This window comes from Pogona vitticeps, chromosome 10 (assembly GCF_051106095.1).
Source record: "Pogona vitticeps strain Pit_001003342236 chromosome 10, PviZW2.1, whole genome shotgun sequence".
In the NCBI taxonomy this organism is placed as follows: Eukaryota; Metazoa; Chordata; class Lepidosauria; order Squamata; family Agamidae; genus Pogona; species Pogona vitticeps.
In genome coordinates, this window is record NC_135792.1 from 11,834,267 (window position 1) to 11,861,740 (window position 27,474).

Genomic DNA, 27,474 nt, shown 5'->3' on the forward strand with positions numbered 1-27,474 from the left:
GTTGATGTGGAGTAAAGTGAAGGGGGAAATCCCCAGAACGTTGCAGAGACACCTTTCAGAACTTTGTGCTTATGAAAAACAGATGCAACCTGCGAGATCAGTTTATTCCAGTCATGTCTGCTCAGGGATTAGGTAAATTAGTTGGTCACTGTCTCAACAAAATGTCCAACTAAACAGGCTTTTTGATCTAGCATGGTTCTTCATTTGTCCTCTGTTGTCTTCAGTGAGAAGTATCAAAGGTACATTTTGTACAGCACCCTATCGCAGGTTTGGTACCATGCAGGTGCGTTGGGCTACAGCTCCCATCTTTTACAACCAACATTGGAGTTACAATCAAGTACCGTATGTCTGATGCTTACCAGATTGGGGGATGCTGGTGAGCAGGATTGTAGCTTCACGTTGACAGGTCTTTCTGTTTACTATGGAATGTTCTTTACTGTTTCAGAGTAGACTAGAATGTGGTCTCCATCATCATTATCCTCCTCATCATAAGTAATGTCTACATTCATGTATTAAGAAGGGAAATCCTGAAGATATTGAAATAGTGGTCAATTAGTCAAGGTGGAAGAGCCAAAGCTTCTGAATATAAGGCAACGTAAAACCTCAGAGCTTCTCTAAACCATTTCCTCCAGCTTTGTGTCAAATCAATTTTTTTTAAAAAAATAGTTATGCTTTTTCAAAAATTAATGAACGGAGAAGAATTGGGTTAGGGTTGATTTACCATTTTATATACCTTGGGATTTACTGCCTGTCAAAAAAAAAAAAAAATAGCCTATAACTACTCAGCATCTTTAGGAAGTTCTGCTTTGAAATTTCAAGTTGAAATCAATAGCTCAACCTTGTTCGAGGCAGAATTTGGCCCTTAGAAGTCCACCTCCCAAGTGGCTATTATGCTGAGGCCGTCTTTTGATTAACACAATGTTTGAAGCAGGCAGTGGCTGGAGAAGCAATATATACCCCACTGTTCAAATCCTTGCCACAAAGGCCTACCGAGACCTAGTTAATGAAAATCAACCGGTTCCAATAGTCATCGGGAAATACCTCTGCTGTTAGCAATCAATTGAGGATGAGTTTGGTGTTGGGGTGCGACCGGTAGCAAGCCAGAGCAAAATGGACTGTGGGAGAAGTATCAAAGAGGTTTTCATCTCCAGTCTATTGCTCTATTTAAGGGTCCTATAATTCGCTGAGGTTGTGGACTAAATAATTTGTAAGCCTTCCGAACCTGCAGGTTATTGTTTGTGGACAGATGGTGCATCACGTTTTAGTGCTTATTCCTTCTGTGGTTTCTCATACATACGACTGATGTGCATCCTGAAGTCTTTGTTTCCTTGCTAAAATCTCTAATCTGAAACAGGCAATCAAGCACACAGACAGTGGTTCAGAAAACATAATCATCACTTTAAATCGAAGGGGGGGGGAGGAGTTCAGAATCATCTGCAGCTCAGGAGCAGATGAGCTTGCTACGAAAAGCACAAAGGTGATTGGAAATATCCAAAAGGAGTGAAACAAATGAAATTTTTTGGCTTTCAGAGGTTCTTTGCCAAATCGTGCAGGAAGTGTATGTGTGTGGTAGGATTCCAAAGTAATCATCATTTAGCCTCTTTTGACACTTTTAAGAAGCTGGGAGGCTTTATTTTATTTATTTATTTACCCTTTTTTCTCCTGAGGTTGGCAGTTTTTCCTCTGTTGTTGATATTGTTGTTGCTTCGCGAGGCATCCGTGTGCTCTTGAAACCCAGCCTGCCCTCAAGATTTAAATCATGCTGATGCAGAAGAGGAAGGAAATGGAACAGACTAGCTCTGTCTCTCCCACCTTTTTTTCCCCTATAGATTCCTCCCCACACACCTCTGTTTTCCCCCCTATTTTATTCTGAAGATAGAATTACTGTTTGTAAGCATCTGAAAGTCATTAGAGGCTGAACAGCCTGTCAGCTGCCGATACTAAGAAACTGCTGAAACCGAATGGGGTCCTGCAGCCGAGTGCTGAGAATTTGTCATGTGGTGATGAGCAGTTATAATAATATATGAGCAAATCACAAGCATTCTGCAAATTAATCAAAAAAAAATCCCCCCTCCCTCCTCCTCCTCCTCCTCCTCTTCCTCCTCCTCTCCCCACCTCCACCTCCTCCCTTGTCTCTAAGAGAGAGAGAGAAAGAGAGAAAGCCTTTGCCGGCAGACGTAGGTGAAGCGGTTTTGCTCACAGATGGTAGCTCTGGCATCAGATGGAATTTATATAACAGTAATTCTGATTTCCTGCCAAAGTAGCGCTGAAAACACCAGGGAAATAGTACAAGACACGTCATGTGGTTTTGCTAAGGTTGTTGTGGGAAGTTTAGAGGGGGGAAGAGAAGAAGGGGAAGAAACCCCCTCAACACTTTCTTGTTTGCATCTTATCTATCTCTTCCTTCTTCCCTTAATTTTTTTATATTTATTTATTTTTTTAGCCTGAAGGGCCAGAATTTGTATGCTTATTCTGCCACGGGCAAAAATCTGACACATCTTTTTTTATGCGCTGTGCTGAAAGGGGGCTTCACACAGCTGTTGAAACTGCTGCTTGGGAAGGGGGGGGTTAAGGAACCCCACATGGTTTCTTATCATTTCCCCTGCTGTACAAGGATTAAAGGAGGGAGGGTTCAGGAGGTGATGACCTTACATGTATAAAGGGAGGTCGGGTCTTTCCTTTGCAGGAAATGATGCCATGTTCACTTTCAATCGACTCCCTTTGGCCAAACAGAATAAGGGCTGGCTTTTTGTTTCAAGATTTCTCTAAAGCACAGATGCAAGGGATGTCTTTTTCCCCCTCTCTCTCCATACACTCTGCGTGTGTGTGTGTGTGTGTGTGTGTGTGTGTGTGTGTGTGTGTGTGTGTGTGTGTGTGTGTGTGTGTGTAGCGTCCAGAGCACAAGACCTATTGAAATGTAAATGACTGATATAGCAAGCTGAGTACTTACGTACACTTTGTTTTAATAGGAATTAACAGCATCTAGTGCTTGTGGGAGCTGGCGTGAAATATCTAGAGAGGGCCACATGGGTCCCATGTCTTGGCCCCAGGTCTGCTTTGGATATGTCTAGATATGGGCCTCAAACATTGTAGAGAATGATTTTACATATTACGGTGGGAGGACCCCCTTATTTCTCTGCATATGAATATGTGAGAACGCATTGATTTGGATGGAAAAGGTGATGACTCTATTCTGAATCTCCACACAAAGGGGTGTAGCAAAGTGACATATTTGGTCTGCTACGCACTGAATATAGAGTACATCTCTGGTGTGATTCAATAAAACGAGGGGGGAAATGTTATATACTTAATCAAATCCTATTTGTTACATAATCAGCATACATCTCAGCAATGCATTGCCTCTAGTTAAGAAGTCAGCAGAGGCATTTGCTGTTGTGCAAACTGTAGTTTTTTTTAAAAATCACTTTATAGAATGTGCTGACATTGCTTTTAGTGATGGCTACTAATTCAGACAAATTTTGAAAATGGAGAAAATCTATTAATGGAGGGCACAGGAAGGCTACCAGTGGCTCCTAGCCAAGGTAGCTTGCTGTATGCAGATTTTACGTTAAGATGCTGCTCACCACCAGATGCTGAGGAACAATATGAGGAGGAGGTGTCCTTATGCCCTGCGTATGGGTTTACCAGAATCACCTTTTTGCCACTATAGGGGACAGATTGCTGGTTACACCTGTGGTCCGATCTATGTTTCCTTGATTTCTCAAATGGAAACGGGGAGATGATGACATATTCTGTATTGGAACATTATTCCTTCATTTAGTTAAGGAAGTGTAGGCAACTCATGGACTGCCAGATGTTGGACTGCAACACTCAATCCTTCCCCACTGGCTGTACTAGCTAAGGCTGATGGGAGTTGCACTCCAGTCACATCTAGATGTCTGTGTCTTCCCCACCTTCCCATAAGGGGAGGTCTTGTCGTCGTCTAGTCGTTTAGTCGTGTCCGACTCTTCGTGACCCCATGGACCAGAGCATGCCAGGCCCTCCTGTCTTCCACTGCCTCCCGTAGTTGTGTCAATTTCATGTTGGTTGCTTCGCAGACACTGTCCAGCCATCTCATCCTCTGTCGTCCCCTTCTCCTCTTGCCGTCAACACTTTCCTAGCATCAAGGTCTTTTCCAGGGAGTCTTCTCTTCTCATGAGATGGCCAAAGTACTGGAGCCTCAGCTTCAGGATCTGTCCTTCCAGTGAGCACTCAGGGTTGATTTCCTTTAGAATTGATAGGTTTGTTCTTCTTGCAGTCCAGGGGACTCCCAAGAGCCTCCTCCAGCACCACAATTCAAATGCATCAATTCTGCTTTCTTTATGGTCCAGCTCTCATTTCCATACATCACGACAGGAAAAACCATAGCTTTGACTATTCGGACTTTTGTTGGCAAGGTGATGTCTCTGCTTTTTAAGACACTGTCAAGGTTTGTCATCACTTTCCTCCCAAGAAGCAGGCGTCTTTTAATTTCGGGGCTGCTGTCTCCACCTGCAGTGATCATGGAGCCCAAGAAAGTAAAGTCTGTCACTGCCTCCATATCTTCCCCTTCAATATCCCAGGAGGTGATGGGACCACTGAAGGGGAGGGTGAAGGGAAGGTCTACATGCGCCTAAAGATGATAAGAATGCTTATCAAAATGGCCTTGGTTCTCATCAACCTAGGCTGTCTCTCCTTGATGAGGCAGCTGCATAGAAAATGTTTAAGCCAAGCAAGATCCATCACCTCCAAACATAAGTGAGGCAAGGAAAACTAATTATTCTCTCAGGGTCTCCATAATTTGCACAACCAATCACTTCACAAAACTGGTGTCTTTTCCCTTTAGGAAGCAAAGCAGGTAGCAAGCGCAACTAGCTGATTATTTTAAAAATCCTCACATAACCCCTCCAGTACTTTTAACCTTTAAAAGCCTACACAACAAAGCAGCAGCCATCATGCTGCACGATTTCCATTATTTGCATTATTTGTGCCATTCTGCTTTATTCGTACAAATCCCATTGGTTTTCTCCTTGTTAAGGGCTCTACAAAATGCTTGACTTTCTCACAGACAAAGGATTTAGTGATTTCTCATCTGGCTGGTGAGGGTTCACATCCCCACAGTGTCCTCTATCTTGTTGTGTTTGGAGAGTTGCTCCTTTTTTATGATTTGTTGTATTGTGCCAGTCTCTCCAAAAGCAACGCCTTTAAGGCGGGTTTTACTGAAACAAACTGAACGAAGCATAATGGAGTGAATGTGAGAAGATCAAGGAGTGACAACATGGGATTTAAGGTCTGGAATATCAAGTGTATGGAAAACCATCATCCCGGATCTGCTTTGCAACCAGCTAACTTTTTAACAGTCCAAGAAATAGAAAAACCTTCTTAGATGGCTTTATGCATTAATTTGCATAACAGGGTTTGTTTTTTATTTTTATGCTTTTTTAAATAAAGGAGCATTGCTCATTTGTTTTAGTTATTGTGTTGCCAGTGCAATAAGTGGATTAGACAGAAACTTTTGCATGCTTCATTGCAGCTGGTTGCAGACATCTGTCATTCCTTGGCCATACATTTTGGATCGTGTCAAGAAGCAAAAGCAAAGTCTGACATCTTTCATTTCTGGTGGGTGAGGAAACGGGTGGCATCCACAGAGAACAAAAAGAAGAATATCAATCATACATCCATTAATTTCCCCCTCCCCCTGAATTTGAGAATCTTCATTTACACATGAAGAAGAATGAGGGAGTAGAATTCTGGACAGTATCAAGTATGAGAGAACGTTTTGGAATATTCTCCCAAGTACACACAGGCCAAAATCCTCCTTCATAACAAAAGCCATTATCACCATCTCCACCACACAATGATGAAAATATTTCTTGACCAGCCCTCTTCCTTCCATCTTACTTTCCAATTTACTGGGATTTGTTTTAAACAGAAGTACGACAAGGCTGTATATTATCCCCCTGCTTATTTAACTTATATGCAGAATACATCATGCGAAAGGCCGGACTGGAGGAATCCCAAGCCAGAATAAAGATTGCCAGAAGAAATATCAACAACCTCCGATATGCAGATGATACCATTCTGATGGCAGAAAGTGAGGAGGAATTAAAGAACCTTGTAATGAGGGTGAAAGAGGAAAGTGCAAAAAATGATCTGAAGCTCAACATTAAAAAAAACTAAGATCATGGCCACTGGTCCCATCACCTCCTGGCAAATAGAAGGGGAAGATATGGAGGCAGTGACAGATTTCACTTTCTTGGGTTCCATGATCACTGCAGATGGCGACAGTAGCCCTGAAATTAAAAGACACCTGCTTCTTTTGAGGAAAGCGATGACAAACCTCGATATCATCTTAAAAAGCAGAGACACCACCTTGCCAACAAAAGTCCGAATAGTCAAAGCTATGGTTTTCCCTGTAGTGATATATGGAAGTGAGAGCTGCACCATAAAGAAAGCAGACCACTGAAGAATTGATGCTTTTGAATTGTAGTGTTGGAGGAGGCGCTTGAGAGTCCCCTGGACTGCAAGGAGAACAAACCAATCAATTCTAAAGAAAATCAAGCCTGAGTGCTCACTGGAAGGATCTATCTATCTATCTATCTATCTATCTATCTATCTATCTATCTATCTATCTATCTATCTATCTATCTATCTATCTATCTATCTATCTATCTATCTATCTATCTATCTATCTATCTATCTATCTATCTATCTGTCTGTCTGTCTGTCTGTCTGTCTGTCTGTCTGTCTGTCTGTCTGTCTGTCTGTCTGTCTGTCTGTCTGTCTATCTATCTATCTATCTATCTATCTATCTATCTATCTATCTATCTATCTATCTATCTATCTATCTATCTATCTATCTATCTATCTATCTATCCATCTATCTATGGTAAATGAAGCTCTTGTGAGAGTTTCATGGTATCCATCTTGAGAGAGTTACACAGGTGTCCAATTTTAAAAAAAGGGAAATCCTTAGGGACTGATGGTGTATGGATGTAAAGTGTGAACTTCTCTCACTTGCCAAGATTTGAATGTTAGCTTGCTTTGTGTTGTGGTTGGTCTCCAAAAAGCCAGGATTCTTGTGAAGTCTGATTTTTCAAACATGAAACTCTGACTGAATCTTATCGATCCAACACTAATGTGTTTTCTGTTCTAATGGCAGGTTACTAATATGTCCCTTTTCTGCTTCGATTCTGCATCCTTTGAGTTATAACCAGAAGAGACCACACCTCAAGCTAACTGCTTGAGCCTTCAGTCTGCATTTTGAGGCTTAGGTTCCTGCACCGCCCATGGCTATAATGTCATGCAACCTGGCTATAACAGCAGGATGATTTCTAAACTTGGGTGCTTCTTCCTCATACTACCTTCCAGATAGCTCTGAAGGATTTGCGTGTTGTTGTTGTTTAAGTGGTATTCTGGTGTCCAAGAAAGGTATACCCAGCTCTCTCTTTTAGTTTACACATGGAGCACACAATTAAAAATTTCTCCCTCTTTTCTCTCCCCCCCGATCTCTGAACATCCACTAAAAAATTAAGATGAACGGCTTTGTTACAACTTTTAAACAACAACAACAATGGATTGACAACATCCTTTTCAAGCTCTGAAAAGTTCCGAAGTGGCTGTTAAAGAATACATAGCTAGAGAAAGGTACAAATAGAATCTACAACAAAATGTTGCCATGTGGACTGTTGTTGAGGATTTCGACATGAAATTGGTGGCCCAGCAGATGGCTGAGCAGGTGTCGTGTAGGTCAGCACCCCACACCCCACTCTGGTGGGTGCCTGTTTGGAAGCAGCTCCCCACCTTCCCTGCCTCGCTTCCTCCAGACGCTGTCTTTGAGTCTCTAGAGGGGGTGGAGAACTGAACTGTGGAAGACCAGTTTGGCCGTCGGCTGAATGGGCACAGGCCACTGTACTGGCAGTTCATGCCCATCTCTGATTCCAACCATTCCATTATAGGATTTTGGCCACACACATTCTGCAGTTGGGCTCCTTTGGGACTTATCCCTCAGGGATCTTTTCTAAAAAATTTTCTCTTGCAGAGCCCAGGTGGCAGCAGTGCAGCGTCTAGGAAAACAAACAAACAAAAACTCCCAGAGGTTTGGAGACTTCCATACGCTCCGGCAGTAGCACAGAGCCTGGAAAGCCTTCCTGCGTGTCGGGTGTGCTGCAGGGAAGGCAATGCAGAAATGGCGGCAGCCCCTGCAAATGTCGGCCATATTCCACCACTTACTTGTCCAGTAAGTGCCCCCACCTTATGTGTCCATCTCCCCCTCCCATATCTGCATTTGCTGTGATACGGCCGAAATCGTATTGCATTTTTTCATCGGCGCAACACAGTTGGTGTAAATCACATGCTTGGATTTTCTCAAATTGAGAAGTTAGCGCAGGCGTTTCCTATTGTGCCTAGTTGCCTGTGCTGACTTCTTGTCTTGTAGCCATTTGCCAATGAGATTTAATCCAAATGTGTTATGCCAGTAAGTGTAATCAATAGGATTTGGGGCATTACCTATTTCGACAAGTTTTGCCTATATTATGGCTAATTTACTTGGATTCTTTTGCTGGTCAATGACCGTAATAAACATTTATTATTATTTACTTGGATTCTCCTTGTGCCCATTTCAACAATCAGCTGACCCAGAAACACTTCCTCTCCCTCTCCCAAACTTTCTTTGTTCCAGTTCTTTTCTTACATCCCGGAGGCCTTCCCTCTGGTCTCAGATGTATTGATCTTGAAACCCTTTTTGTAAAAATGCTGCGATTGCTAGCAAGGCATCACCTTTGGCCGAAGCAATCAACCCTTGCTATCCACCCTGGATAGAGCGAGACTGCATTTAAGTCTCACGAGATGTTGTGCGAGAGGCGGGAAAAGCCCTGGGTATTTAAGGGACTTTCCCCCTTTCCCTGCCCTCTTCCTTTTTCGGGCTCCCACCTGCCCTCCCTTTCTTCTAGTGTGAGTTTGTCTGGTCGCCTTTCAGGAATAGGAATTTTCGACCTTCATCCTGATTGGCTTATGGATGGGGGGATATTTTTTGCCTATCCCACACTGGATAAGGGTTGTTGGCATTTTGGTGGTTTAATTTTGGTCACACAGGCAAGTAGTGCAGAAATAACAGGTATTTTCGGTGTGTCCCAATTGTAATCTCTGTTAAGCCAACAGCGCATCCCACTTCCCAGCACTGCGGATCGTGCGATTACAGTGTCTATGGCAGGAGGATGCGCTGAGCCACTTCTGGACCAACAGTCATCAGCGAAAGATGGCTTGAGGTCTGGGGGTGTTTTATTAGCATCTGGCTGGGTTCCTGCTGTCTGGAGACCACGGGAACCTTGGGGCCGGGGACTCGCCCATTTGTTGATTAAGGGGTGTCGGCATACCCCTGCCTTTCAACTGTTTCTGCACTACAGCAGGCCCCCTCTTTTGGCAAAGGATTGCCATTATTGTATTTTGATGTTATCAATAAAGTGGCCCATATTTAATCCATGTCTTTGTCTCGCATCATTATTCTGGGGTTGGGATAGCAATACCTCCCCATCCCAAAATGCTAAACAGAAATTTACTGCTGAATCTTATGTTCAGTCTTTCATTGTATCCATCTCAATACACCTCCACCCCAAACGTCTGCGGTGTAATGATGTATAAATTAAGTTACTTTACCATTCAATTCAGTTGTGATAACAATTGAGACTATTCAAGGAGGGATAATAATATCAATTCAGTATAGCAACAGTGCATTCACATGCAAAGTAAAAAAAAACCCTGCATTTTTTTGAAACACAGAGTTTTTCTGGCATTCTTCTGGATGTATAGGCTTTATGCAAAAAGGGCAGTGGATTATACCTTGATTATGTGTAATACTCCCTGTTAGAAATTACTTGCAAGAAGCTTTTGAGACACCTTACTAAACTGTCACTGCAGGTTACTGTATCTTTGGTAGTAAGACAAGCAATAACGTGACAAAATACCATCTTAATTACTCAACTTTCATAACAAAGCAGCAGCCTGGATTAAAAAGCAAGGACACACTTATTTTAAGTGACATAATGAAACAAGAGAATAAGGTATTTTAGGAACCCACGTGAACTAAAATATTCTTAGGGATGGGGTGGCTAAAATTATTTGAAGTGCATGGAACTGAGCCACCTTATTAGAGTCTGTGAATTTCTCCTTTTGGTTCTCTTGAAATTCTTCAGATGCTTTGCCTGTGCAAGAACTTCCAAATTAGTTTTGATTTTCTCCGAGAAAAGCCCTCACCCTATAATTTCCCTCATAATTTTATCTTACCCTAGCATGCCTAGTGATAATAGGGTACTGTTCATGGTTTTTCACTGCCTTTTCATTTTTATATTTACACATCCTCACAAAATGGTGGGGGGCGAGAGAGAGAGAGAGAGCTGTTTCAAGGTCACCTGTCTAGCTTTAAAATGGCAGCATGGGATTTGAAGCCAGACTTCAGAACTCTCTCTACTGAGCCACGCTGGATGGCATCTTGTGAATATGCAGCGTTCCTTTGAGAAATCCCACTTGTTTCCTCAGTAGTTTAGGCTGGGGTGGATGGCTGTAGCACTCCAAATGTTTCTGCCAACAGCTCCCATTAGTTCTTATCCAGCACTGGCAATTCTGAGGAATAACGAGGATTATAGTCCAAAAACCTCTAGAGGACCACAGTGGTCTCCTCCTGGCTTAGACTAAAATTCCTTCCTTGACTTGCCATGTCATTTTATTTCAGAAACCGAGCAGAGTTAGGCCTGGCTCAGTGCTTGGATAGAAGGCCATCTGGTAATATGAAGAATCTCGAGACGGAGCTAGGAAAGACTCGAGCCTGAAACTCTGGTTGGAGAGGGGAGGCACTGCGAGTCAGAGTGGCAGTATTGAGCTAGATGGAGCCAGAGCGTGACTCACTGTACGACAGCTTTCTATGATGCTACATCTATGATGTCCTTCTATGATGTCCTTCTTTGTCTCGGGAGCATGTCTTCTCCCAAACATTATTGCCGTCTTGAACCTAGTAACATCTGGGCTCAGTGCTCATGACTGTTTCCCGCTGCAAGCTGACTAGGTGATGCCAAGGAAGTTGTTAGAAGAAGAACAGGCACGCCTGCAAAAGTTAGCCTCGTTGCTTAGATGGCATTGCCACCACACATAATTTCCACTGAACCAGGCGCTGCCTACCATGAGCATAAAGTTCCTGCTAATTTCTCTCTAAATGGTGGAGTTCTGTTCCAAGGAGCATAAAATATTTGGCTTTCCAGGTATTATGCAACCTACATTTTTCACAGACATAATTATATCTAGATATTTCTGGAACTTCAATTACTCACCTCGAAAACCTTTCTGTCACTTGCCATTGCCTCATACAGCAATAATTCATGTACATATTTCTATGACTCATCAACAGATATATTTTACCAGATTTTTTAAAAAAAAAACCTCTAAAATTTGTGATATGTCCTCTAAGGTTCAGTGAGTCATTTGACTTAAAAGTACACATAATATGCAGAAAGATGGTGAAATATATAATAAAGGTCCTTTCCCCTATGAAAGTGAGTTAGCTGCTGCCTCAAACCAGTCTGTTTTAGCTAAGATTATCAAAGGGCTTTGCTCTGATTTTTTTTTTATGTTGCATGTTTCTTTATAAACAAAGTTAAGAATGTCTGTGATAGTAGTAACTCAGGGCAAAAGCAAATGTTATATGCCAATTAGTTAACAGTAGTGAAAGAATGTGTGTTTCTGTTGCAGGAACAATCAGGTTTAGAAATGTTTCCTAAGAAAATCTGCTTAAACAACCCATTGGACAGCTGCCCCACCCTTGAAACCCTCTTCTCCTGCTTAAATATGGGACATCATGGAACTGCTACATAGTAATAGCCATTTGTCCCAAGAATACTGACTGACACATGGTTATATCACACACATGCACATGGGCATGCATGCATGCATACATAACGTTGACTAGGCTGTCATGCTGCCTCATTTATTCCATGCACCAGAAGCAACTATGGACATCCTGGTCTGATGAATCACACTTCCATTTCAATAGTTTTTTTTCCTCCTGAACCATTTTGGAAGCATATTGCAATAATGGGCTGACTCCGTAACTGGATCAATTCTTTATCCTTTGCAAACAAAAACTCGAACCTACAGTGGCAGAGCAAGTGTGGATGCAAACAACTGCATTTTCAGCCAGCAGCTCTTTCTGTTAACTACTGTGTCTATGTTTAGATGAAAGCTCATCTAGAAAGTTTCTGAAAACTTTTGTTATAGTTATGTAGTCGACCGGAGCTATCTTAATTGGCCCAGCAACAGAAGAATTTTTTTTTCTAAAATGTATATTGTGAGACTCATAAAGCCAAATGGCTTCATCAGAGCCATTATTGTCTATTGGAGAAATGTATTTGTTCAGCATTTTCCACCATCCATATTATTATGTTCCAGATCAGAATGGTAGCTTTAGGACCATTCTGGTCTATTGGGCAATGCATACAATATCTTAAAATGTTAGCTATGGATAGTAAAAATATGTCAGGAGTTCATTGCAGGGAGAGGAGGGAATCTAAATGGACAAGCACAGCAGTAACCCCCAGCCAGGTTTTAAGGGATATACATATATACCGTAGTTATAGATATAATCTTCCAATTACTGGTCTGTATGTCATGATGCTGTGTTTTCAAAATGGGACCACGTCCCCAAAGAAATTCTAGCATTCATTTATGCATCTGCATCTCCCCATGAAAACCAATATGTAGTAGTAGATAGAGTGCCAGATTATTACTCTGGAGGCCTGGGTTCAAATTTCTCCTGGACATGGAAACATTGTAGAAAACCACTCGTTGGACATCTCACATACCCAACAGGGCCATCTACTAGGGTCCTATTAGGGTCACCATACGTTGGTGGCCACTTGATGACACAAACAGTAGAACAGTATTCCACTCTAGTTGCTGTGCTGCTGGCACCAAGGCCGACTTAGCTGAGAAACTAGCTGTTAATAAGGGCAATTGGAAGCAGCCCTAAAATGCAATAGTTTTTTTTTCTTTTTAGAAGATTTGTATTTCCCTCATAACTTGGATGTGAGAAGGGTGGACATGTGGAAGTAGAACCTGCAGAGAGAATAAATGGTCAGAAGGAGCGTGTTGAATGTCTCCTCTGCCCACCAGTTCCACTCCAGAAATGTTCCTCAGCTAGTTTTAGGGCACAATCCCAACTAGCCAAAACGTCTAGAAATGTTGGGAATTGCTTAGGAGTATTTGACCCTGGGCTAGCTTTGGGATGGCAGTGTGTCCGGTTGGAGAGTGGTTTGCATCTGTCATTACTTAGGTCCTCTCCTTCTCTGCCCCTTTTTTTTGACTCTTCTGCATTAGTGTCATCTGATCCTGTTGTGTCAGCAAATCTGAGACCGGCTAGTGCAGCTGTCCATCACAAGATGCTTCTCCCTATCCCAAACCCAGTGCATCTTGGATTTTGGATTGCACTACCTGTCAGCTTTTCCCATGGTGTAGGGGATTTTGGGAGCTGTAGTCCAAAAAAGTTACCTTATTAAACTCTGTATTCTCCTTTAGCTGAGCTCCAAAGTTGCAAGATTGCTTGGGAAAATAATGATCACAGGGGCCATTTGCACAGCGAGTATTGGGCAAATTGAAGATACCATTCCCACTTTCATCAGGTGCTGTCTTCACGTTCTTGGAATTGTATATAGAAATTCTACAAAAACAACCAAATCCAATTTTACATTCCTACTCCCTTTCCATTTTTCCCCACTCACACTGCTGCTGCCCTGGATGGTCCTATTGGTGGGATGGGGGCAGTTAAGGCTTGCTCAGAAACTCCACTATCAAAGCTAATGCAATATGGTGAACTGAGAAAATAGATTAACCAAAGTTAATCATTTTAGTAAAAATCATAATTTGTTCTATTAATCATTAATAATGTGTCAGTAAGATATAGTTTTTAAATTGTGTAGATTAAAACGGTCAAAAAGGACCAAAAAATAGCAAATCCCCCCAAATAACTTCTCAGAGTAAAAAATGAGAATAGCACAAAATGCTGCCGTAATTGTCATTGTAATGAATAAATAGCATTGAATTAATTTTAATTAATTGGTTTTAATTAATTTCAATTACTTATTTCTACGTTCAGAAATTATAGGGGGAAACAAGCAAATAATTTTAAATGCCACCTGTCCTGGACAGGGTTTTTGATGTGTCTAATCATCTCTAGTTTTAATTTTTGTGTTGAAGAGGAATACGTGTCTCTTGGCATTTAGTTTATATCTTCCTTTTGGCTCTTATATCCATTCCTGGATTATACTTTTTAATTTTTTTTCCATTGGAAATGTAATTGTGTATTTTGTTACATTTTCTGTTTGCATCTGCTTATAAACAATATCTATACAAATATTCAAAACAATAAAACACAGAATAGTGGCAAGAGCAGAAGGCTTTTCAGTAATAGACTATTGGCATTTTCCTTTGAAATTACCGTTTGTTGCTGTTTTGGGAGAAAGCCATGATTTTGCCGCTATTAGTACACCCGTAACAATCTGGAATTAATTCCTCATCTCAGCCATATGACTATTCTAATGGTCTTTTTTACACTTCTGAACAAACCCCGACATACGTGCCTTTTTAGATCACAAAGATTAGATATTTCTTGGTGGAACGGTATATGGAATTTGGACACTTGTCAAATATTCATAAAAGGCCCGAATTAATTTACCTTGACTGTGAAAATAAACATCTTTAACACTGATGACCTTTACTTTCTCTTATTGTGTGCATTCTATTGCAGCCGGTTACATTACTGGTTGCTTACTGATGCCAATAAATTAGTAACTGTTAAAGAGACATAGATTTCGGTAGGTAGTCCTTTGATGCTTATGCAGCTATATTGCATGAGTCAGACTCCTGTGCTCATAGGGGCTTCCTATTTCCATCTGGAAGAAAAAACATGCTCACATGCACTAGGCATGTGCCACTGTGTGGTTGGAGCATTTCCCCAGAAATACATGAAGCTTCTTCCTGGAAGGACATCTTGCAATTAATTGCTAGATGATTCTATGCTAAAGCTGCTGTGCTATACACACCTCCATAGTAATAAGCTCCATTGAACTCAGCGAGATTTTTCCTACAAAAATAGGATTGCATTGTGTTGCGTTGCCACTGAAAAATGTGCCACTGTAAAACGATTGCATGTCAGGCAACAAACTCACATTGTCAAGGTTCTGAAGCATCCAACTTTCTTACCTGACAACATTAAAATATAGTGTTTCGTCTGTAAGGTCCCATTTCTCTCACTTGTGTGTGGTTTTTTTTGTTTTGTTTTGTTTGTTTCCTTGATATTCTTGCCCATACTAACATGGCTACTTCTTCCAAAACTGTAGTTGGCAACCCTACTAATGAACTGCAACGATGATGATAACAACTATGATAACAACAACACATAGTTCCAGCCATAAGCCACGTCAACGTAATCATAATCATGAAAGCCGTTTTTGAGATTTTTTTCTTTTAAAAAAATCCTCACAGTTTCAAAACCTATTCTGTTTGATGCCTTTTTTTCTTGGACTGAGCGTTCAGGCACACCATCTCACAAAATGTAATGTGATGTGATGTGATTGATGCAAGCTGACACACTGTGTCGCAAAGCAACATATCAGATCATAAATGTGAAAGAAAAGAAAACAAAGCATTTTCTCCCTCAAAGGCTAAATTAACTGGGTAACATTAAGACGATAGATGGTAGAATTCTGTTGGAGACGGAAACTTTTGCCTTTCCTTTTGACCAGGAGATGTTGCCAACTGAATTCCACCAAAACCAGTTGTCTGTTCCACAACTCCCCTAAGGTATACAATAATAGCACAGCAAGTAATAAGTAGATAATAGAAATTCTGACTAACCCATTTCAGCAAGATCTGATGACTAACCCCATAAAGTTTCAGAGGAATAATAAGCACAGAGGTCATTTCAATCCAGTACTTTATAAACAACTAGTAAATAAGAAGAAAAAATATTCCAGCGCTACAAAATATGGCTTGAAATCCTGTTGCATCAGAGAAACCTGAAGAATAGTGATGGTGTCAATTAAAGACTTCCTGTTTCATTGTGTCAAAGTCATGGGACATGCAAGACAGAAGGAGGAAGTCTGTAATTTCTGGAAATCTCCCCCAACAGTAATATAATCTAGCAATAGATGTAATTAAATAATTCCTCCTTCCATCCTATGTTTCACATGGCTTCCACATAATGAAACTGAATATTCATGGGTCAGACAAGCTGTGGGACAGAAGTAGGAAGTCTTTAATTACTAATGACACCATCCCTCTTCCATAGTTATAAGTGAGGAACAGGATTTCAGCCAATACTGATTTCATAGCAATGTAAATGTCTTCAACATACAACAAATGAATACAATGAGAAATAAAAAAGAGGTGACTTATTGATCAGGGTATGGAACTCGTTGTGATGACAGGCAGCTGATACACTATTTTGAAAATGTAGGTAGAGAAGCATGCAGGACATGTCTCATACTGAGCATCTCTGGTAATGTTACCCAAGCTAAGGATGGGATTTTTGGATATTTTGGACTACAAATCCATAATTTTTTCATTCTGGGAGTTCTACCTGACAGATACCTTACAGACATTTAAATGTGGTTCACCTGGGAGGAAGGCCTAAACGGGAAGGCTTTGAGGTGTACCGAGGCCTAGTGCCATCTAGCTTCCTCTTTACCAAGAAAGCTCCCAGCTAGCACCAGAACAGGAAACTTGGGTGGATTTAGCCCTAGTTAGGCCCCAAAGACTTCCAGTCTAGGCCATTAATCCAGGTGAACCATATTTAGATGTTGGTGTAGGATGTCTGGAAGTGAGAGCTGGACCATAAAGAAAGCTGACCACCGAAGAATTGATGCTTTTTAATTGTGGTGCTGGAATAGACTCTTGAGAATCCCCTGGACTACAAAGAGAATAAACCTACCCATTCTGAAGGAAATCAACCCTGAGTGCTCACTGGAAGGACAGATCCTGAAGCTGAGGCTCCAATACTTGGGCCATCTCATGAGAAGAGAAGACTCCCTGGAAAAGACCCTGATGTTGGGAAAGTGTGAAGGCAAGAGGAGAAGGGGACGACAGAGGATGAGATGGTTGGACAGTGTCACCAAAGGGACCAACATGAATTTGACAAAACTCTGGGAGGCAGTGGAGGACAGGAGGGCCTGGCGTGCTCTGGTCTGTGGGGTCACGAAGAGTCGGACACGACTTAACGACTAAAGAACAACAACAACTGTGACACAACGAGGGCTTTGCCCTAGGGTGCCAAAATGAAAAGGAATCTGGAGGTGGATTTACTGGTGAGTGTTAGACAAATAAACAGCAGCACCTCCTGATGTTGTTCACTTTCTTTTCTTCTTTTCTTTGAAAAATGAATGCAGAATCATTCCCTCTGTTTTGTGGGCCATCACATTTCTGCTCATCCTTTTACTGGCTAGACGCTCATATCCCTCCCTTCGCATGCAGTGCCCAGGGGAAACAACATGTTTAAAGTTACAAGCAATACTCCGTATCAGGGATCTGAGAGGCGCTTTCTTCAGTTTCCACCACCAAAGCGCACAAAGTAATGTGCGGCGCTGTTCGAGCACTGCCTCGGCTGCCAGTTCCCAGCCTGATCTTAAGGGTAATTTCGCTTTCTGGAATCACAGCACTACAATATTTGTCTTTGGAACAATGAGAAAACGCTCCCTTACAATGACTTTCAAATGATTATATGTTGGGAGATATATCCCAGCTAGTGTTATATGTGATCTATGACTTCAAAAGAAGGAGCCTGCAGACCCCAAATCCTCTCCGACGACCATCTGATAAAAATAGTATAATTTACTTGCCTGCTTATCTAGGCCTGGTTATTTTAAGATCTTGCTGCCCACAACCAGTTTTGAGCAGTAATTAATGGGTGGTGTTACCCAAGAGAAATGGGCATTCTGCTTTGCCCCCTAGTTACGAGCAAATTGCAGATCTTGTTATCTTCTGTAAGACTGATCTCTAAGATTATTATTATTTTATTTTATTTTTGGTATGACTGGGGCTGTAAACAGCATGCCACTTTTTTTTTTTGCTTTTACACTTTTTGACCCTCACTGTGTATACATATTTATATATTATTCATGCCAGATTAAAAATTGATGTGCTCTTTACTGCCGTTGTACTGCACAGTGACAATACAAATTAACTTATTGTGTACTTAACTTTTCGCATGACAGTGATGTGAAATTTTGATGGCCTTCAAAAGTTGGTGATAGAAAAAAACAAGGCAGTGATGAGCCAAATCCACTTTAGCTGCCATTAATGCTCCCTCCCTCTTGTTTAATGCGGTTGAATTAAGGAGTGGTACCTGTGTTTCATTTTGCAGATTTTAACACTCCAGCATTTTTCTGTTAGTATAATGCTAAAGGGAGACAGCATTTTAGAGATGTGGTAAGGTGCTATTTAGTTTATTTTTATTGGAGTGTTCTTTAAAAAAAAACATTTTAACAAATAGTTTAGTGAATTACAATTGGATGCTTTAGTGAAGACTACACTTGATTAAACTGGTACACTGGCCATAGATGCTCGGAAGAGAGATTTGCTTGCAACCCCTTAAGAGTTTTACCATATGATTCATGTGTGGCAGAGAATGATAAGGATAGATTACCTTCGCAACCCTGTGAAAGCATCACAATGTTCTATAGTCATATGATTTTTCTTTTTACAATTCTGAAAAACAGGACCCCAGTGAATAAATGGGAGCGCTGAATAGCCATAAGATGCTTTCTGTCTCATCTCTAGTCTTTTCTTATGACTTGTCTTCTGACCCTTCCTTTGGGCTTGTCCAGGCGACTGCCAACTTCAAACCCAACTTTGTACCATCACATTTTTTGACTGCCTGTACCTGCAGCCTCTTTTGTTAAGCTTTGCAGTCGTGTTCTCTGCTCTCTGGTCTCGAATGCTATCGTCCAGCCCTGCCAATGGTCCTGTCAGCTAAACTTAACATTCTTTTCAGTTCTTGGAATTTCTGCAGACCTAGAGCATTCATGGACATCCCAAAGCAACTGTTCCACCCAGCCAATGGGTACCAGAGACTTCATTGTTGCTGCAGGAAAATCATTTAGCACATTCTTGCCATTTCATGCTACTGTTGAAAAGTCCATTTTGTAATTTTGTTAGCTGCTTAACCTGTGGGCTGGGATGGGTGGGTTCAGCTCTGGTCTCAGAGTAATTTCTGCATGCTTCTTCGTCTTAACTTTGATCAGTACTAGATATTGGCCAAAATCCTCTTGTGTAGCTGGGCGAATGGCATAATGTAATGGCAAATGGCATAAATGTGAGGCAAGCTGATTAAAGTGAATCAGTGTAGATATTATCGGTTGCATACTGAGTCATACAACTCAGCATGCAAATGTTAAGGAGTTTTCTTAACTTAGAGCAACACACCTCCCAAAATGTATGTGTGAATAGGCTGTAGCAGAGAGGGACAGTATGAAGGTGATGTCTGTCAATTTTATGCCATATATTCTTGCAAGGTGAAACTATAGGATCGATGTAACACATAATTAGAAGCAGTCGTCAAGTGGCAAAAGGCACTAGTTCATTACCTTTCTGGCCAGCATGCTTTGTTATGTGATGATCATTAGAAGAAAAATTTGAGCTTGCTTTGCAAGTTTGATTGCCGAGGCAAACAATTTGTGACCAAATCTCACCACTGGAGGGAAACCACTCTCAATGGGAGACATTTCTTTTAAGGAGCTTCATAGTGCAGTGGTTGAATTGCAGTACTGCAGTCAAGAATCTGCTCACAAATAGAATTTGATCTGGGTTCAGGTAGGTGGCTCAAGGTTGACAAAGTCTTCCATCCCTCTGAGGACAGTATATTGAGAACCTAGCTCATGAAGGTGGGGCAATATGTAATCTGCATCATTAAACTGAAAACTGCCCAGAGAGTGCTTTAAGTACTATGGGATGGTGTCAAGCAGCACACTTTGCTTTGCTGTGCTTAATAACTAGTTTAACCCACGTATATGGGAGACAAACATGTAGGCCATAGAAGTAAATACAACTTATTCCGTGGAACCCCTTAGTGATAGTTTTCCATATGCACAGCTAGACTGGGTGCATAGCATCTGAATCCAGCCTTCACAAAAGCTTGTATGTTGCATAAATATGTGTGTGTGTGCATGTGCACCACAAAGGGAAAGGAAGGAAGAAATTTGTTCTTCACATGTGATAAATAGATCATGTCTTCCAATAACCTTGGCTTTTTATGTAGATAGTCAGGCACATTTTATTTATTCATTTATTTCAGCAAATTAAAGTAAGCTAAGTGCATTTGACCTCAGATGGCCCTGGTTTAAGTTAATTTGAGAGACAAAGCTCATAAAGTTCCAGTAAAACACATCAACAACTTCCCAGCATAGGTTGAAATTGAAATATGCTTGCTGAAACATACCCGCCCAAGCCAGATACAATATAGCATATTAGCTGGTCTCGGAATGATCTGAAACAAAATATAAACTATGCAAGAAGCAATATAAACAATACAAGGAACTGTGTTGAAAGCAGAATTGAGTGCGTACGGCTCCTCAAAATACCTTACTTGGTGTATCGGAAGACAAACTAGCCAGCTATTTTACAGAATTTTTCTGTGGAAAGAAGATAGTCTCCTTACAGCTAACTGAAGAGGAAAAATGCCCACTCAATGGTTCAATTCTATACATTCACAGGGGCTTCTTTGCTTCATTTCTGGCTTTCTAAGAGCCTGTCTACACTGCCATATAGTTATGATATATGGTTCCCTGATAGCACTGTTTGGCTCTTCCTTCCCCTTGAAGAGCTGGCCCGTATCTTCCTGGCACAGGGCTAAGGCATGCATCCTTTTTGGGATGATTCATTGAGATGCAGAAGAGCTCTTTGTTCTGCCTTTGCCAATGGGTACCAAGAGTTAAAACAGACTGATCTGTAGACAAGGACTTTTTAAGCCCTGTTCTGATCACACCCAATTTCACAGTATGGACAGACTCTAAGTAGTTTTCCATTGCTTCTTGGTGTTTGGTAGTTTTAACCCTGTTACAGTATACGAGAAATATTTTTATAATCCTTAGGAACAGAGTATAAACATGCAATGGAGAGAGAATTTTGGGGTCCATTCCTGCTTCCTCTTAGGATGAGACAGTGAGAAAGTGTCTGAGGAAGTGGACTCGTCCATGTAGGCTCACATTGGAACATAGCTGTTAGTCTTTAAGGTGCCACAAAGTTTTTGTCTTTTTTATTTTTCGTTTGTTTTTGCCTGATACTCTCTGCTTGAGACACTGGAGAGCTGCCATCAATAAGGCAAGGCAGTACTGGATTAGATGGCCATGTAGTCTGACTTGGTTTAAAGCCATTTGCTACAGTTTTTGTGTTGGACTTATAAGAGAGGTAGCCAGGTGCTCCTTCCTGTCCAGCCCTTACCATCTTTGAGTGATCTTGGGATGAGCATTAGGTAGAAGATGGACCATCTGCTTCCAGCTTTGAGCAGGCGGTTGGACTCAATGGCCTTCCAGGCCCCTTCCAACTCCATTATTCTGTGATTCTATAAATCCCTATGAGGCAGGTGGAAGGGCACCAGGTCCATTTGGTCTGGGCCTTACTTCACAAGGGTTCTCCCCTCAGCCTAAGCTTAAAGATCAAGTTAAATAAAATTATAAGGTACAGGTTCCCCTTGACAATTTGTCCAGTCGTGTCCGACTCTAGGCAGCGGTGCTCATCTCTGTTTCCAACCCATAGAGCTAATGTTTGTCCGCAGACAATCCTCCATGGTCATGCGACTAGACACGGAATGCCATTACCTTCCCACCCGTAAAGGTAAAGGTTTCCCTTGACATGTTTTAGTCCAGTTGTGTCCGACTCTAGGGGATGGTGCTCATCCCATTTTTCAAGCCGTAGAGCCAGCGTTTGTCCGAAGATAGTTTCCGTTGTCACATGGCCAGCGCGACTAGGGAATGCCATTTTACCTTCTCACCGAGGTGGTACCTATTTAGCTACTCACATTTGCATGCTTTCGAACTGCTAAGTTGGCGAGGAGCTGGGACAAAGCGATGGGAGCTCACTCCATCATGTGGATTCGATCTTACAACGGCTGGTCTTCTGACCTTGCAGCACAGAGGCTTCAGTGGTTTAACAAGCAGCGCCACCACGTCCCTTATGAATAAAATTATACTGCCATGCAATCTACGAATATTTTTCTCCATGCTTTTCTTTACAATTTGTAACCTCTGTTCTCATACAATGAGGAGGTGTCATAACATGGAACATCTCTGGCTTAATTTAAGCTCTCCATCATCTTTAGGGAAAAGTCAAGGGAAGAAAATATGCATGACAACTGTGTGATACCTTCTGCTGATGTCCCCCCCTCTAACAAATTGGAATTTGAACGTATGTGTCCCACTGCTATGTTGCATGAACATCCTCTCACATTAGTTTGCTGTAATAAGACACATAAGCTCTGTTCAGTCCTTAGGATTCTATGGGGGTTGCCTACATGGAGATCCATTAACTCTATAGAAGATCTGCTCTTTATTTATTGATATGCACTAATCCAGCAGCCTGCATTTTTTGGGCTTACCATGGAGTGGAGGATCCTGACTACAGACAGGCCCTATCATGATGAGTGCATGCAATTTTGAATTTATCCACTGCAATGCTTCCGGGGGGGGGGGGTTTGACCCATGTCCAAAGCCTGCTTTCCTTTGAAAAAATGCTATTGTCAGAGAAAGACGCCTTTATCTGACAAAGGTTCTGCGTTTAAGGGTTTTGCAGGGACAAATTCATGTGGGGGAGTTTGTATATATAAAAAACTATCCGACCGTGTGAATACCTCTGAATCCAACTGTATGGATGAGAAAGAACTATGTTTATTTTGCAGTCTTCTTCTATGAACTGTAATAGAGAAAGAAAAGGAAAAGGAGGGGAGGGAACCCTGTCAATAGGAGGCAAAACTAACCTGATGTTTATCTGTTGTGCAGGTCACCGGCCTTTTCAATGCAGATACTGCCCCTACAGTGCCTCTCAGAAGGGAAATTTGAAGACCCACGTCCTTTGTGTCCATCGCATGCCTTTTGACAACAGTCAGTATCCAGACCGCAGGTTCAAGCGCTCCAGAGTTGACTCCGAGGCTTCTGGGAATTTAGAGGAACCTGCAGCTGTCAAACCTGGGAGCTCGACAGAGTTAACGGAGGAGGGCAGTCTGGCCCAAGAGTAATGCCGCCGAACAAATCAATCTGTATATTGCAATATTATTTTACACCGTTTTAAGATATGCATTGGGGTAACAGTGGGTTTTGTTTAACTGCCTTCTGAGGAAAATGAATTGTGTGCAAATTCCAAGAAGCATACAGGATGTTTAAGACATTAAAGATATCTAGATATATAGTTTAAAAGAAGAAAGAAAAAACAGCCTTTGGAAACGGCTGTTAAACTGTTACCTGGCAACAAGTACTTCCAAACAATATAGGTGGGGATAAATCAAGTGGGTGTTTTCCCCTCTCCATATGTGAGGAGTTTTTCTTCTTCTTAAGAAATAAAAGGGGGCATTTCCAATGTGAAAGTGGTCTTTGTCGAGAAATAATGCTCTCTTACCAGAAAAAAGAAAAGAAAGGAAAGGAAAGGAGACCATCTAACCGATTTAATGTTGCCTTGAAGATGGTGGGAGCTGAGGGGTGGTCTGTGTTTTCATTGCTGAAAACACCTTATTAATATGACACCAACCGCTGTCATTTGCCTAGCATAGTAATGAGACGTGTTGGTAGACGGAGATGGGTGCCAGTCTGACTGGAGCTGTCATTGCAGAGAAAATCAATTTGACTGCACTATAGGAGAAATGTTAGACGGCCTATAAGCAACGGTCAGCACTGACCTAGATGGAAAAAGATTGTGTTATTAATTTTAATTTTTAAAAGATATACATATATATGATAGATAGATATATACACACAAACACACACATACACAGAGAGAGAGAGAGAGAGATGGCCAAAAGAATTGAAGGTTAAAAGAAATTTCTTGCAGGTGAGAAACTGCAGCTTTATTGTACGAAGTCTCTGGAGGGTTGCATTTTTGTTTCAGTTTTTTTAGATGGGGAAAAGTTCCTTTTTGATAGAATAGGTGGCTGTAGAGGGATTTAGAAATACAGGTTAAAGAGCATTCTAGGTAAGGTAACTAGTCCGCCTTATCTAGAAAGCATACTTCGGCTAGAGAGAAAAAAAAGAATTAATAGAAAGTTTGTTTCTATTCTATTTTGTTTAGTTGGTTAAAAAAAGAAATTTTGAATGAAGGATTCCCCATTCCAGGTTACTTTTCATTTATTAGAATATTTCAAAAATTAGAAAGAGGAGGAGGAGGTGTTACAGACATTGTGCAGGAGGCTTTTGTTTTAAACCAGAGAAAATCTCTTTTCAAGCTATTTGACCTAAAATATGAATCCAGACATCCTGCCTTTTGCCTCTAGTGGGAAAAAGATTAAGAACAACAGTAACAACATAAAGAGTATTAGTATTTGTTTATATGTTTTTTTTTGTAAGAAAAGCCAATGTTTTATATTTTTGCTGGGTTTTTTTTAGCTTTTCTATGAATTGGCCCCTCAAAATTTGATTCTGTTGTTTCCCACCTAGCAAGCCAGATTGTAATGAAATGCTTTACTGAGTGAAAAGGAAGGAAGGAAGGAAGGAAGGAAGGAAGCCAGTTCATAGCTTATTCTTATGCCCACTTGAATGGCAAACAAATGGCCTTTTCATGTACAGTACTTCCTTTGAGAGAAGTGAAATCAGTGCTGTTTACGACAAATATTAACGTCTCCTCAAAACATAATAAGTCAGACTTTTTAGGAAAAAAAAGTAAAAAAAGTCAATATATCCTTTGCAGGCTGGGAGCACAGAGTAAAACCCCAGAGCCTTAAAAACTTGAGCTCTGCCTATAGCAGTTTGCAAAAACCCTAAGCTGCAATCAATGTAAATAAAATTCTTAGCGCTACCCTGAGACTGGGGAAAAAACAAAACCACACAGGATTCTCAGGCTAATAAGGAATACGGTTTGCATAAGCTGTCAGAAAAAATATATAAAAAAAACCCCGCTACCACCCAATTGAAGTTCCAGTTAAAGTGAGGTCACTTTATAATGCCTGCCTGGCAGAGGGCCAGCTGCTTTCCTTGTTTTTTGGGGGGTTGATTTTTTTTTTCCTAGTATAGTTCTCACTGCCTTACTTAAATCAAGTTGATAAACTTAATGCAACTGTTTCTTATGATCCTAGGTAAAGGATTGAAATGTAATTGAAGACTTTCTGACTGTAGTAAGCTTTAGGATTTTAACTGCACTACCGTGTTTGGTGACTGTGTTTCGGTCGCTTGCTTTTTGTGTGTTTGCGCCGCCTTCAGTATCTTAGCAAGAAAAAAAAAGAGGAAAAAAAAAAGGACCCCACATTCCATATTCTTGCACTTTTGGAGCTCTTTTCAGTATTCTTTTATGTCTTCTGAGCATTTTCAGATACGACAGGCAATAATTCCGTTTGTGACACTGGAAAATTCTCCCCCATTCTTTGTGATGTGTGTGTGTGGAATCCATTTGGTCTGGTGCTACTATCCCTCTCTTTTGCCTCTGACATCCACACTTTTTTTCCCCCAGAACATTTGTAACTTGGAATACAAACAAGTGACAGGAGCAGTGAAACATTGTCAGTTTCTGAATATCACCGTGCTTCTCATATCTAAACATGTCAAGTTTTTTCTCTGTAACTTCTGTAGTCTGTGATATTGGTCAAAATACTGTCTACATTCCTAAGCAAAGGAAAAAAAATCTATCTTGGAGAAAATCTGAGATCAATAGAGTAGAGAATTTTGTTGCTATGCTTGTAACAATTAGGAAAAAAAACTTTGTATTTAAAGTTTATTCTTGGTCATTATTTATTATTATAATACATCAGTTGACAGAACTTTATTCTGGTATAGAAGTATTAAAAGTGGTTTCCCTCCCCAGAGAACGACTGGTTTATTCTTTTTTTTCTTTTTGTTGTTAGAATAAAAATGTCTTTAAAGAAGAACAGTTTTATCCGGTGTTTTACACAATAGAACTCATACCTCTCGGGGGAAAACAGAGAAGTTTTCCTACTTATTTATATTTATTAGGAGGTTAGAAACATATTTTATTTTCCTGCAGCTCTGTCCGATTTGGAGGGGGGAAATGATCTCAATAAAGTCACAGTTTTTTGGCAGTTACTGTAACATTATAAGTGGAGCGTGCCCTTAATATTTTTGAACAGATCTATAAACACAGTGTGTGTGACAGCATGCACACACACACACATGAACACATATGCTTGCTTAATTATAATATCATTAAAAGAGCTAATATAGTAATATAATATATCTAGTAATAGTTGTTTTCTATAACAAGAGGTAAGGTAAAGGTAAAGGTTCCCCTTGACAATTTTTGTCCAGTCGTGTTCGACTCTAGGGGGCGGTGCTCATCCCCATTTCCAAGCCATAAAGCCAGCGTTTTTGTCCGAAGACAATCTTCCGTGGTCACATGGCCAGTGTGACTTAGACACAGAACGCCATTACCTTCCCACCAAGGTGGTCCCTATTTATCTACTCGCATTTACATGTTTTTGAACTGCTAGGTTGGCGGGAGCTGGGACAAGCGACGGGCGCTCACTCCGTCGCATGGATTCGATCTTACGACTGCTTGGTCTTCTGACCCTGCAGCACAGAGGCTTCTGCGGTTTAGCCCGCAGCGCCACCACGTCCCTTTATAATAGGAGGAAGTACTATAGGAAAAAAAAGTTTGGTCAACCAGACACTTACCTTACAGTGTTCTAAGTGTGTACAAAGTCATGTTTTCACATGAAGCGAAACAAAAGGAAGGAAAAGAAAAAGATTTGCCTTTTAAAAACAAGAGGGGTTTACTGTAACGAGAGATGCAAATCACCCTTCCTTCCAGGAATCTGAAAGCACAAGAGCCATCATATTCTCCGTTGCATCGTATTTCTTCCTGCGCATAGCTTGGTTTTCATGCTCACACTTAAGTAATTAAAGGATCTGCAGTTCTTGGCTGCGGCACCCTGCGAAGGGAAGTGGGATGTTAGTAATTCCAATATGTAGACCAACAAAAGGAAGCTTACAAACAGAGGAAATCAGAACCAGGACGCCCAACCGGAGCAATCACATGACACAATATTTGTACCATTTCACATCGCCATATGGAGTGGTTACTTGTTTCGGTGTTTGTGTGCATTAATTTGCAAAATCCTTGGGAGGAAATGCCCATTCCACCTTAGCCTTCTCAGCCCGTGCCATTTTGGTATATTTTCTTACCATATAAAGTGGCAGAGCCCAGCAAAAGCTGTCCTGTGTGAATGCTCTGCTCAAATGTCCCACCAGCCTGGCTTTTCGCTAAAACAGTTTTTCATTATCGTATGGTTTGATTTCATCATGTGGGAAAAAAAAT

The 27,474-nt window shown here is 41.1% G+C and overlaps 1 protein-coding gene across 12 annotated transcripts in view; it reads left to right on the top strand.

The window, feature by feature from the left end:
* Positions 1–25,452, top strand: part of ZNF536 (zinc finger protein 536) — a 699,351-nt gene extending 673,899 nt beyond the window's left edge. For 10 of the 12 annotated variants that reach the window (XM_072980786.2, XM_078380344.1, XM_072980787.2 and 7 more), the window contains one exon: positions 23,004–25,452. In XM_072980786.2, coding sequence (XP_072836887.2) covers positions 23,004–23,239 — 236 coding nt within the window. In that variant the 3' untranslated portion in view covers positions 23,240–25,452. The remainder of the gene's footprint in view (positions 1–23,003) is intronic. The other 2 variants (XM_078380345.1, XM_078380343.1) reach the window with 2 other exon arrangements.
* The last annotated feature ends 2,022 nt before the right edge of the window (positions 25,453–27,474 follow it).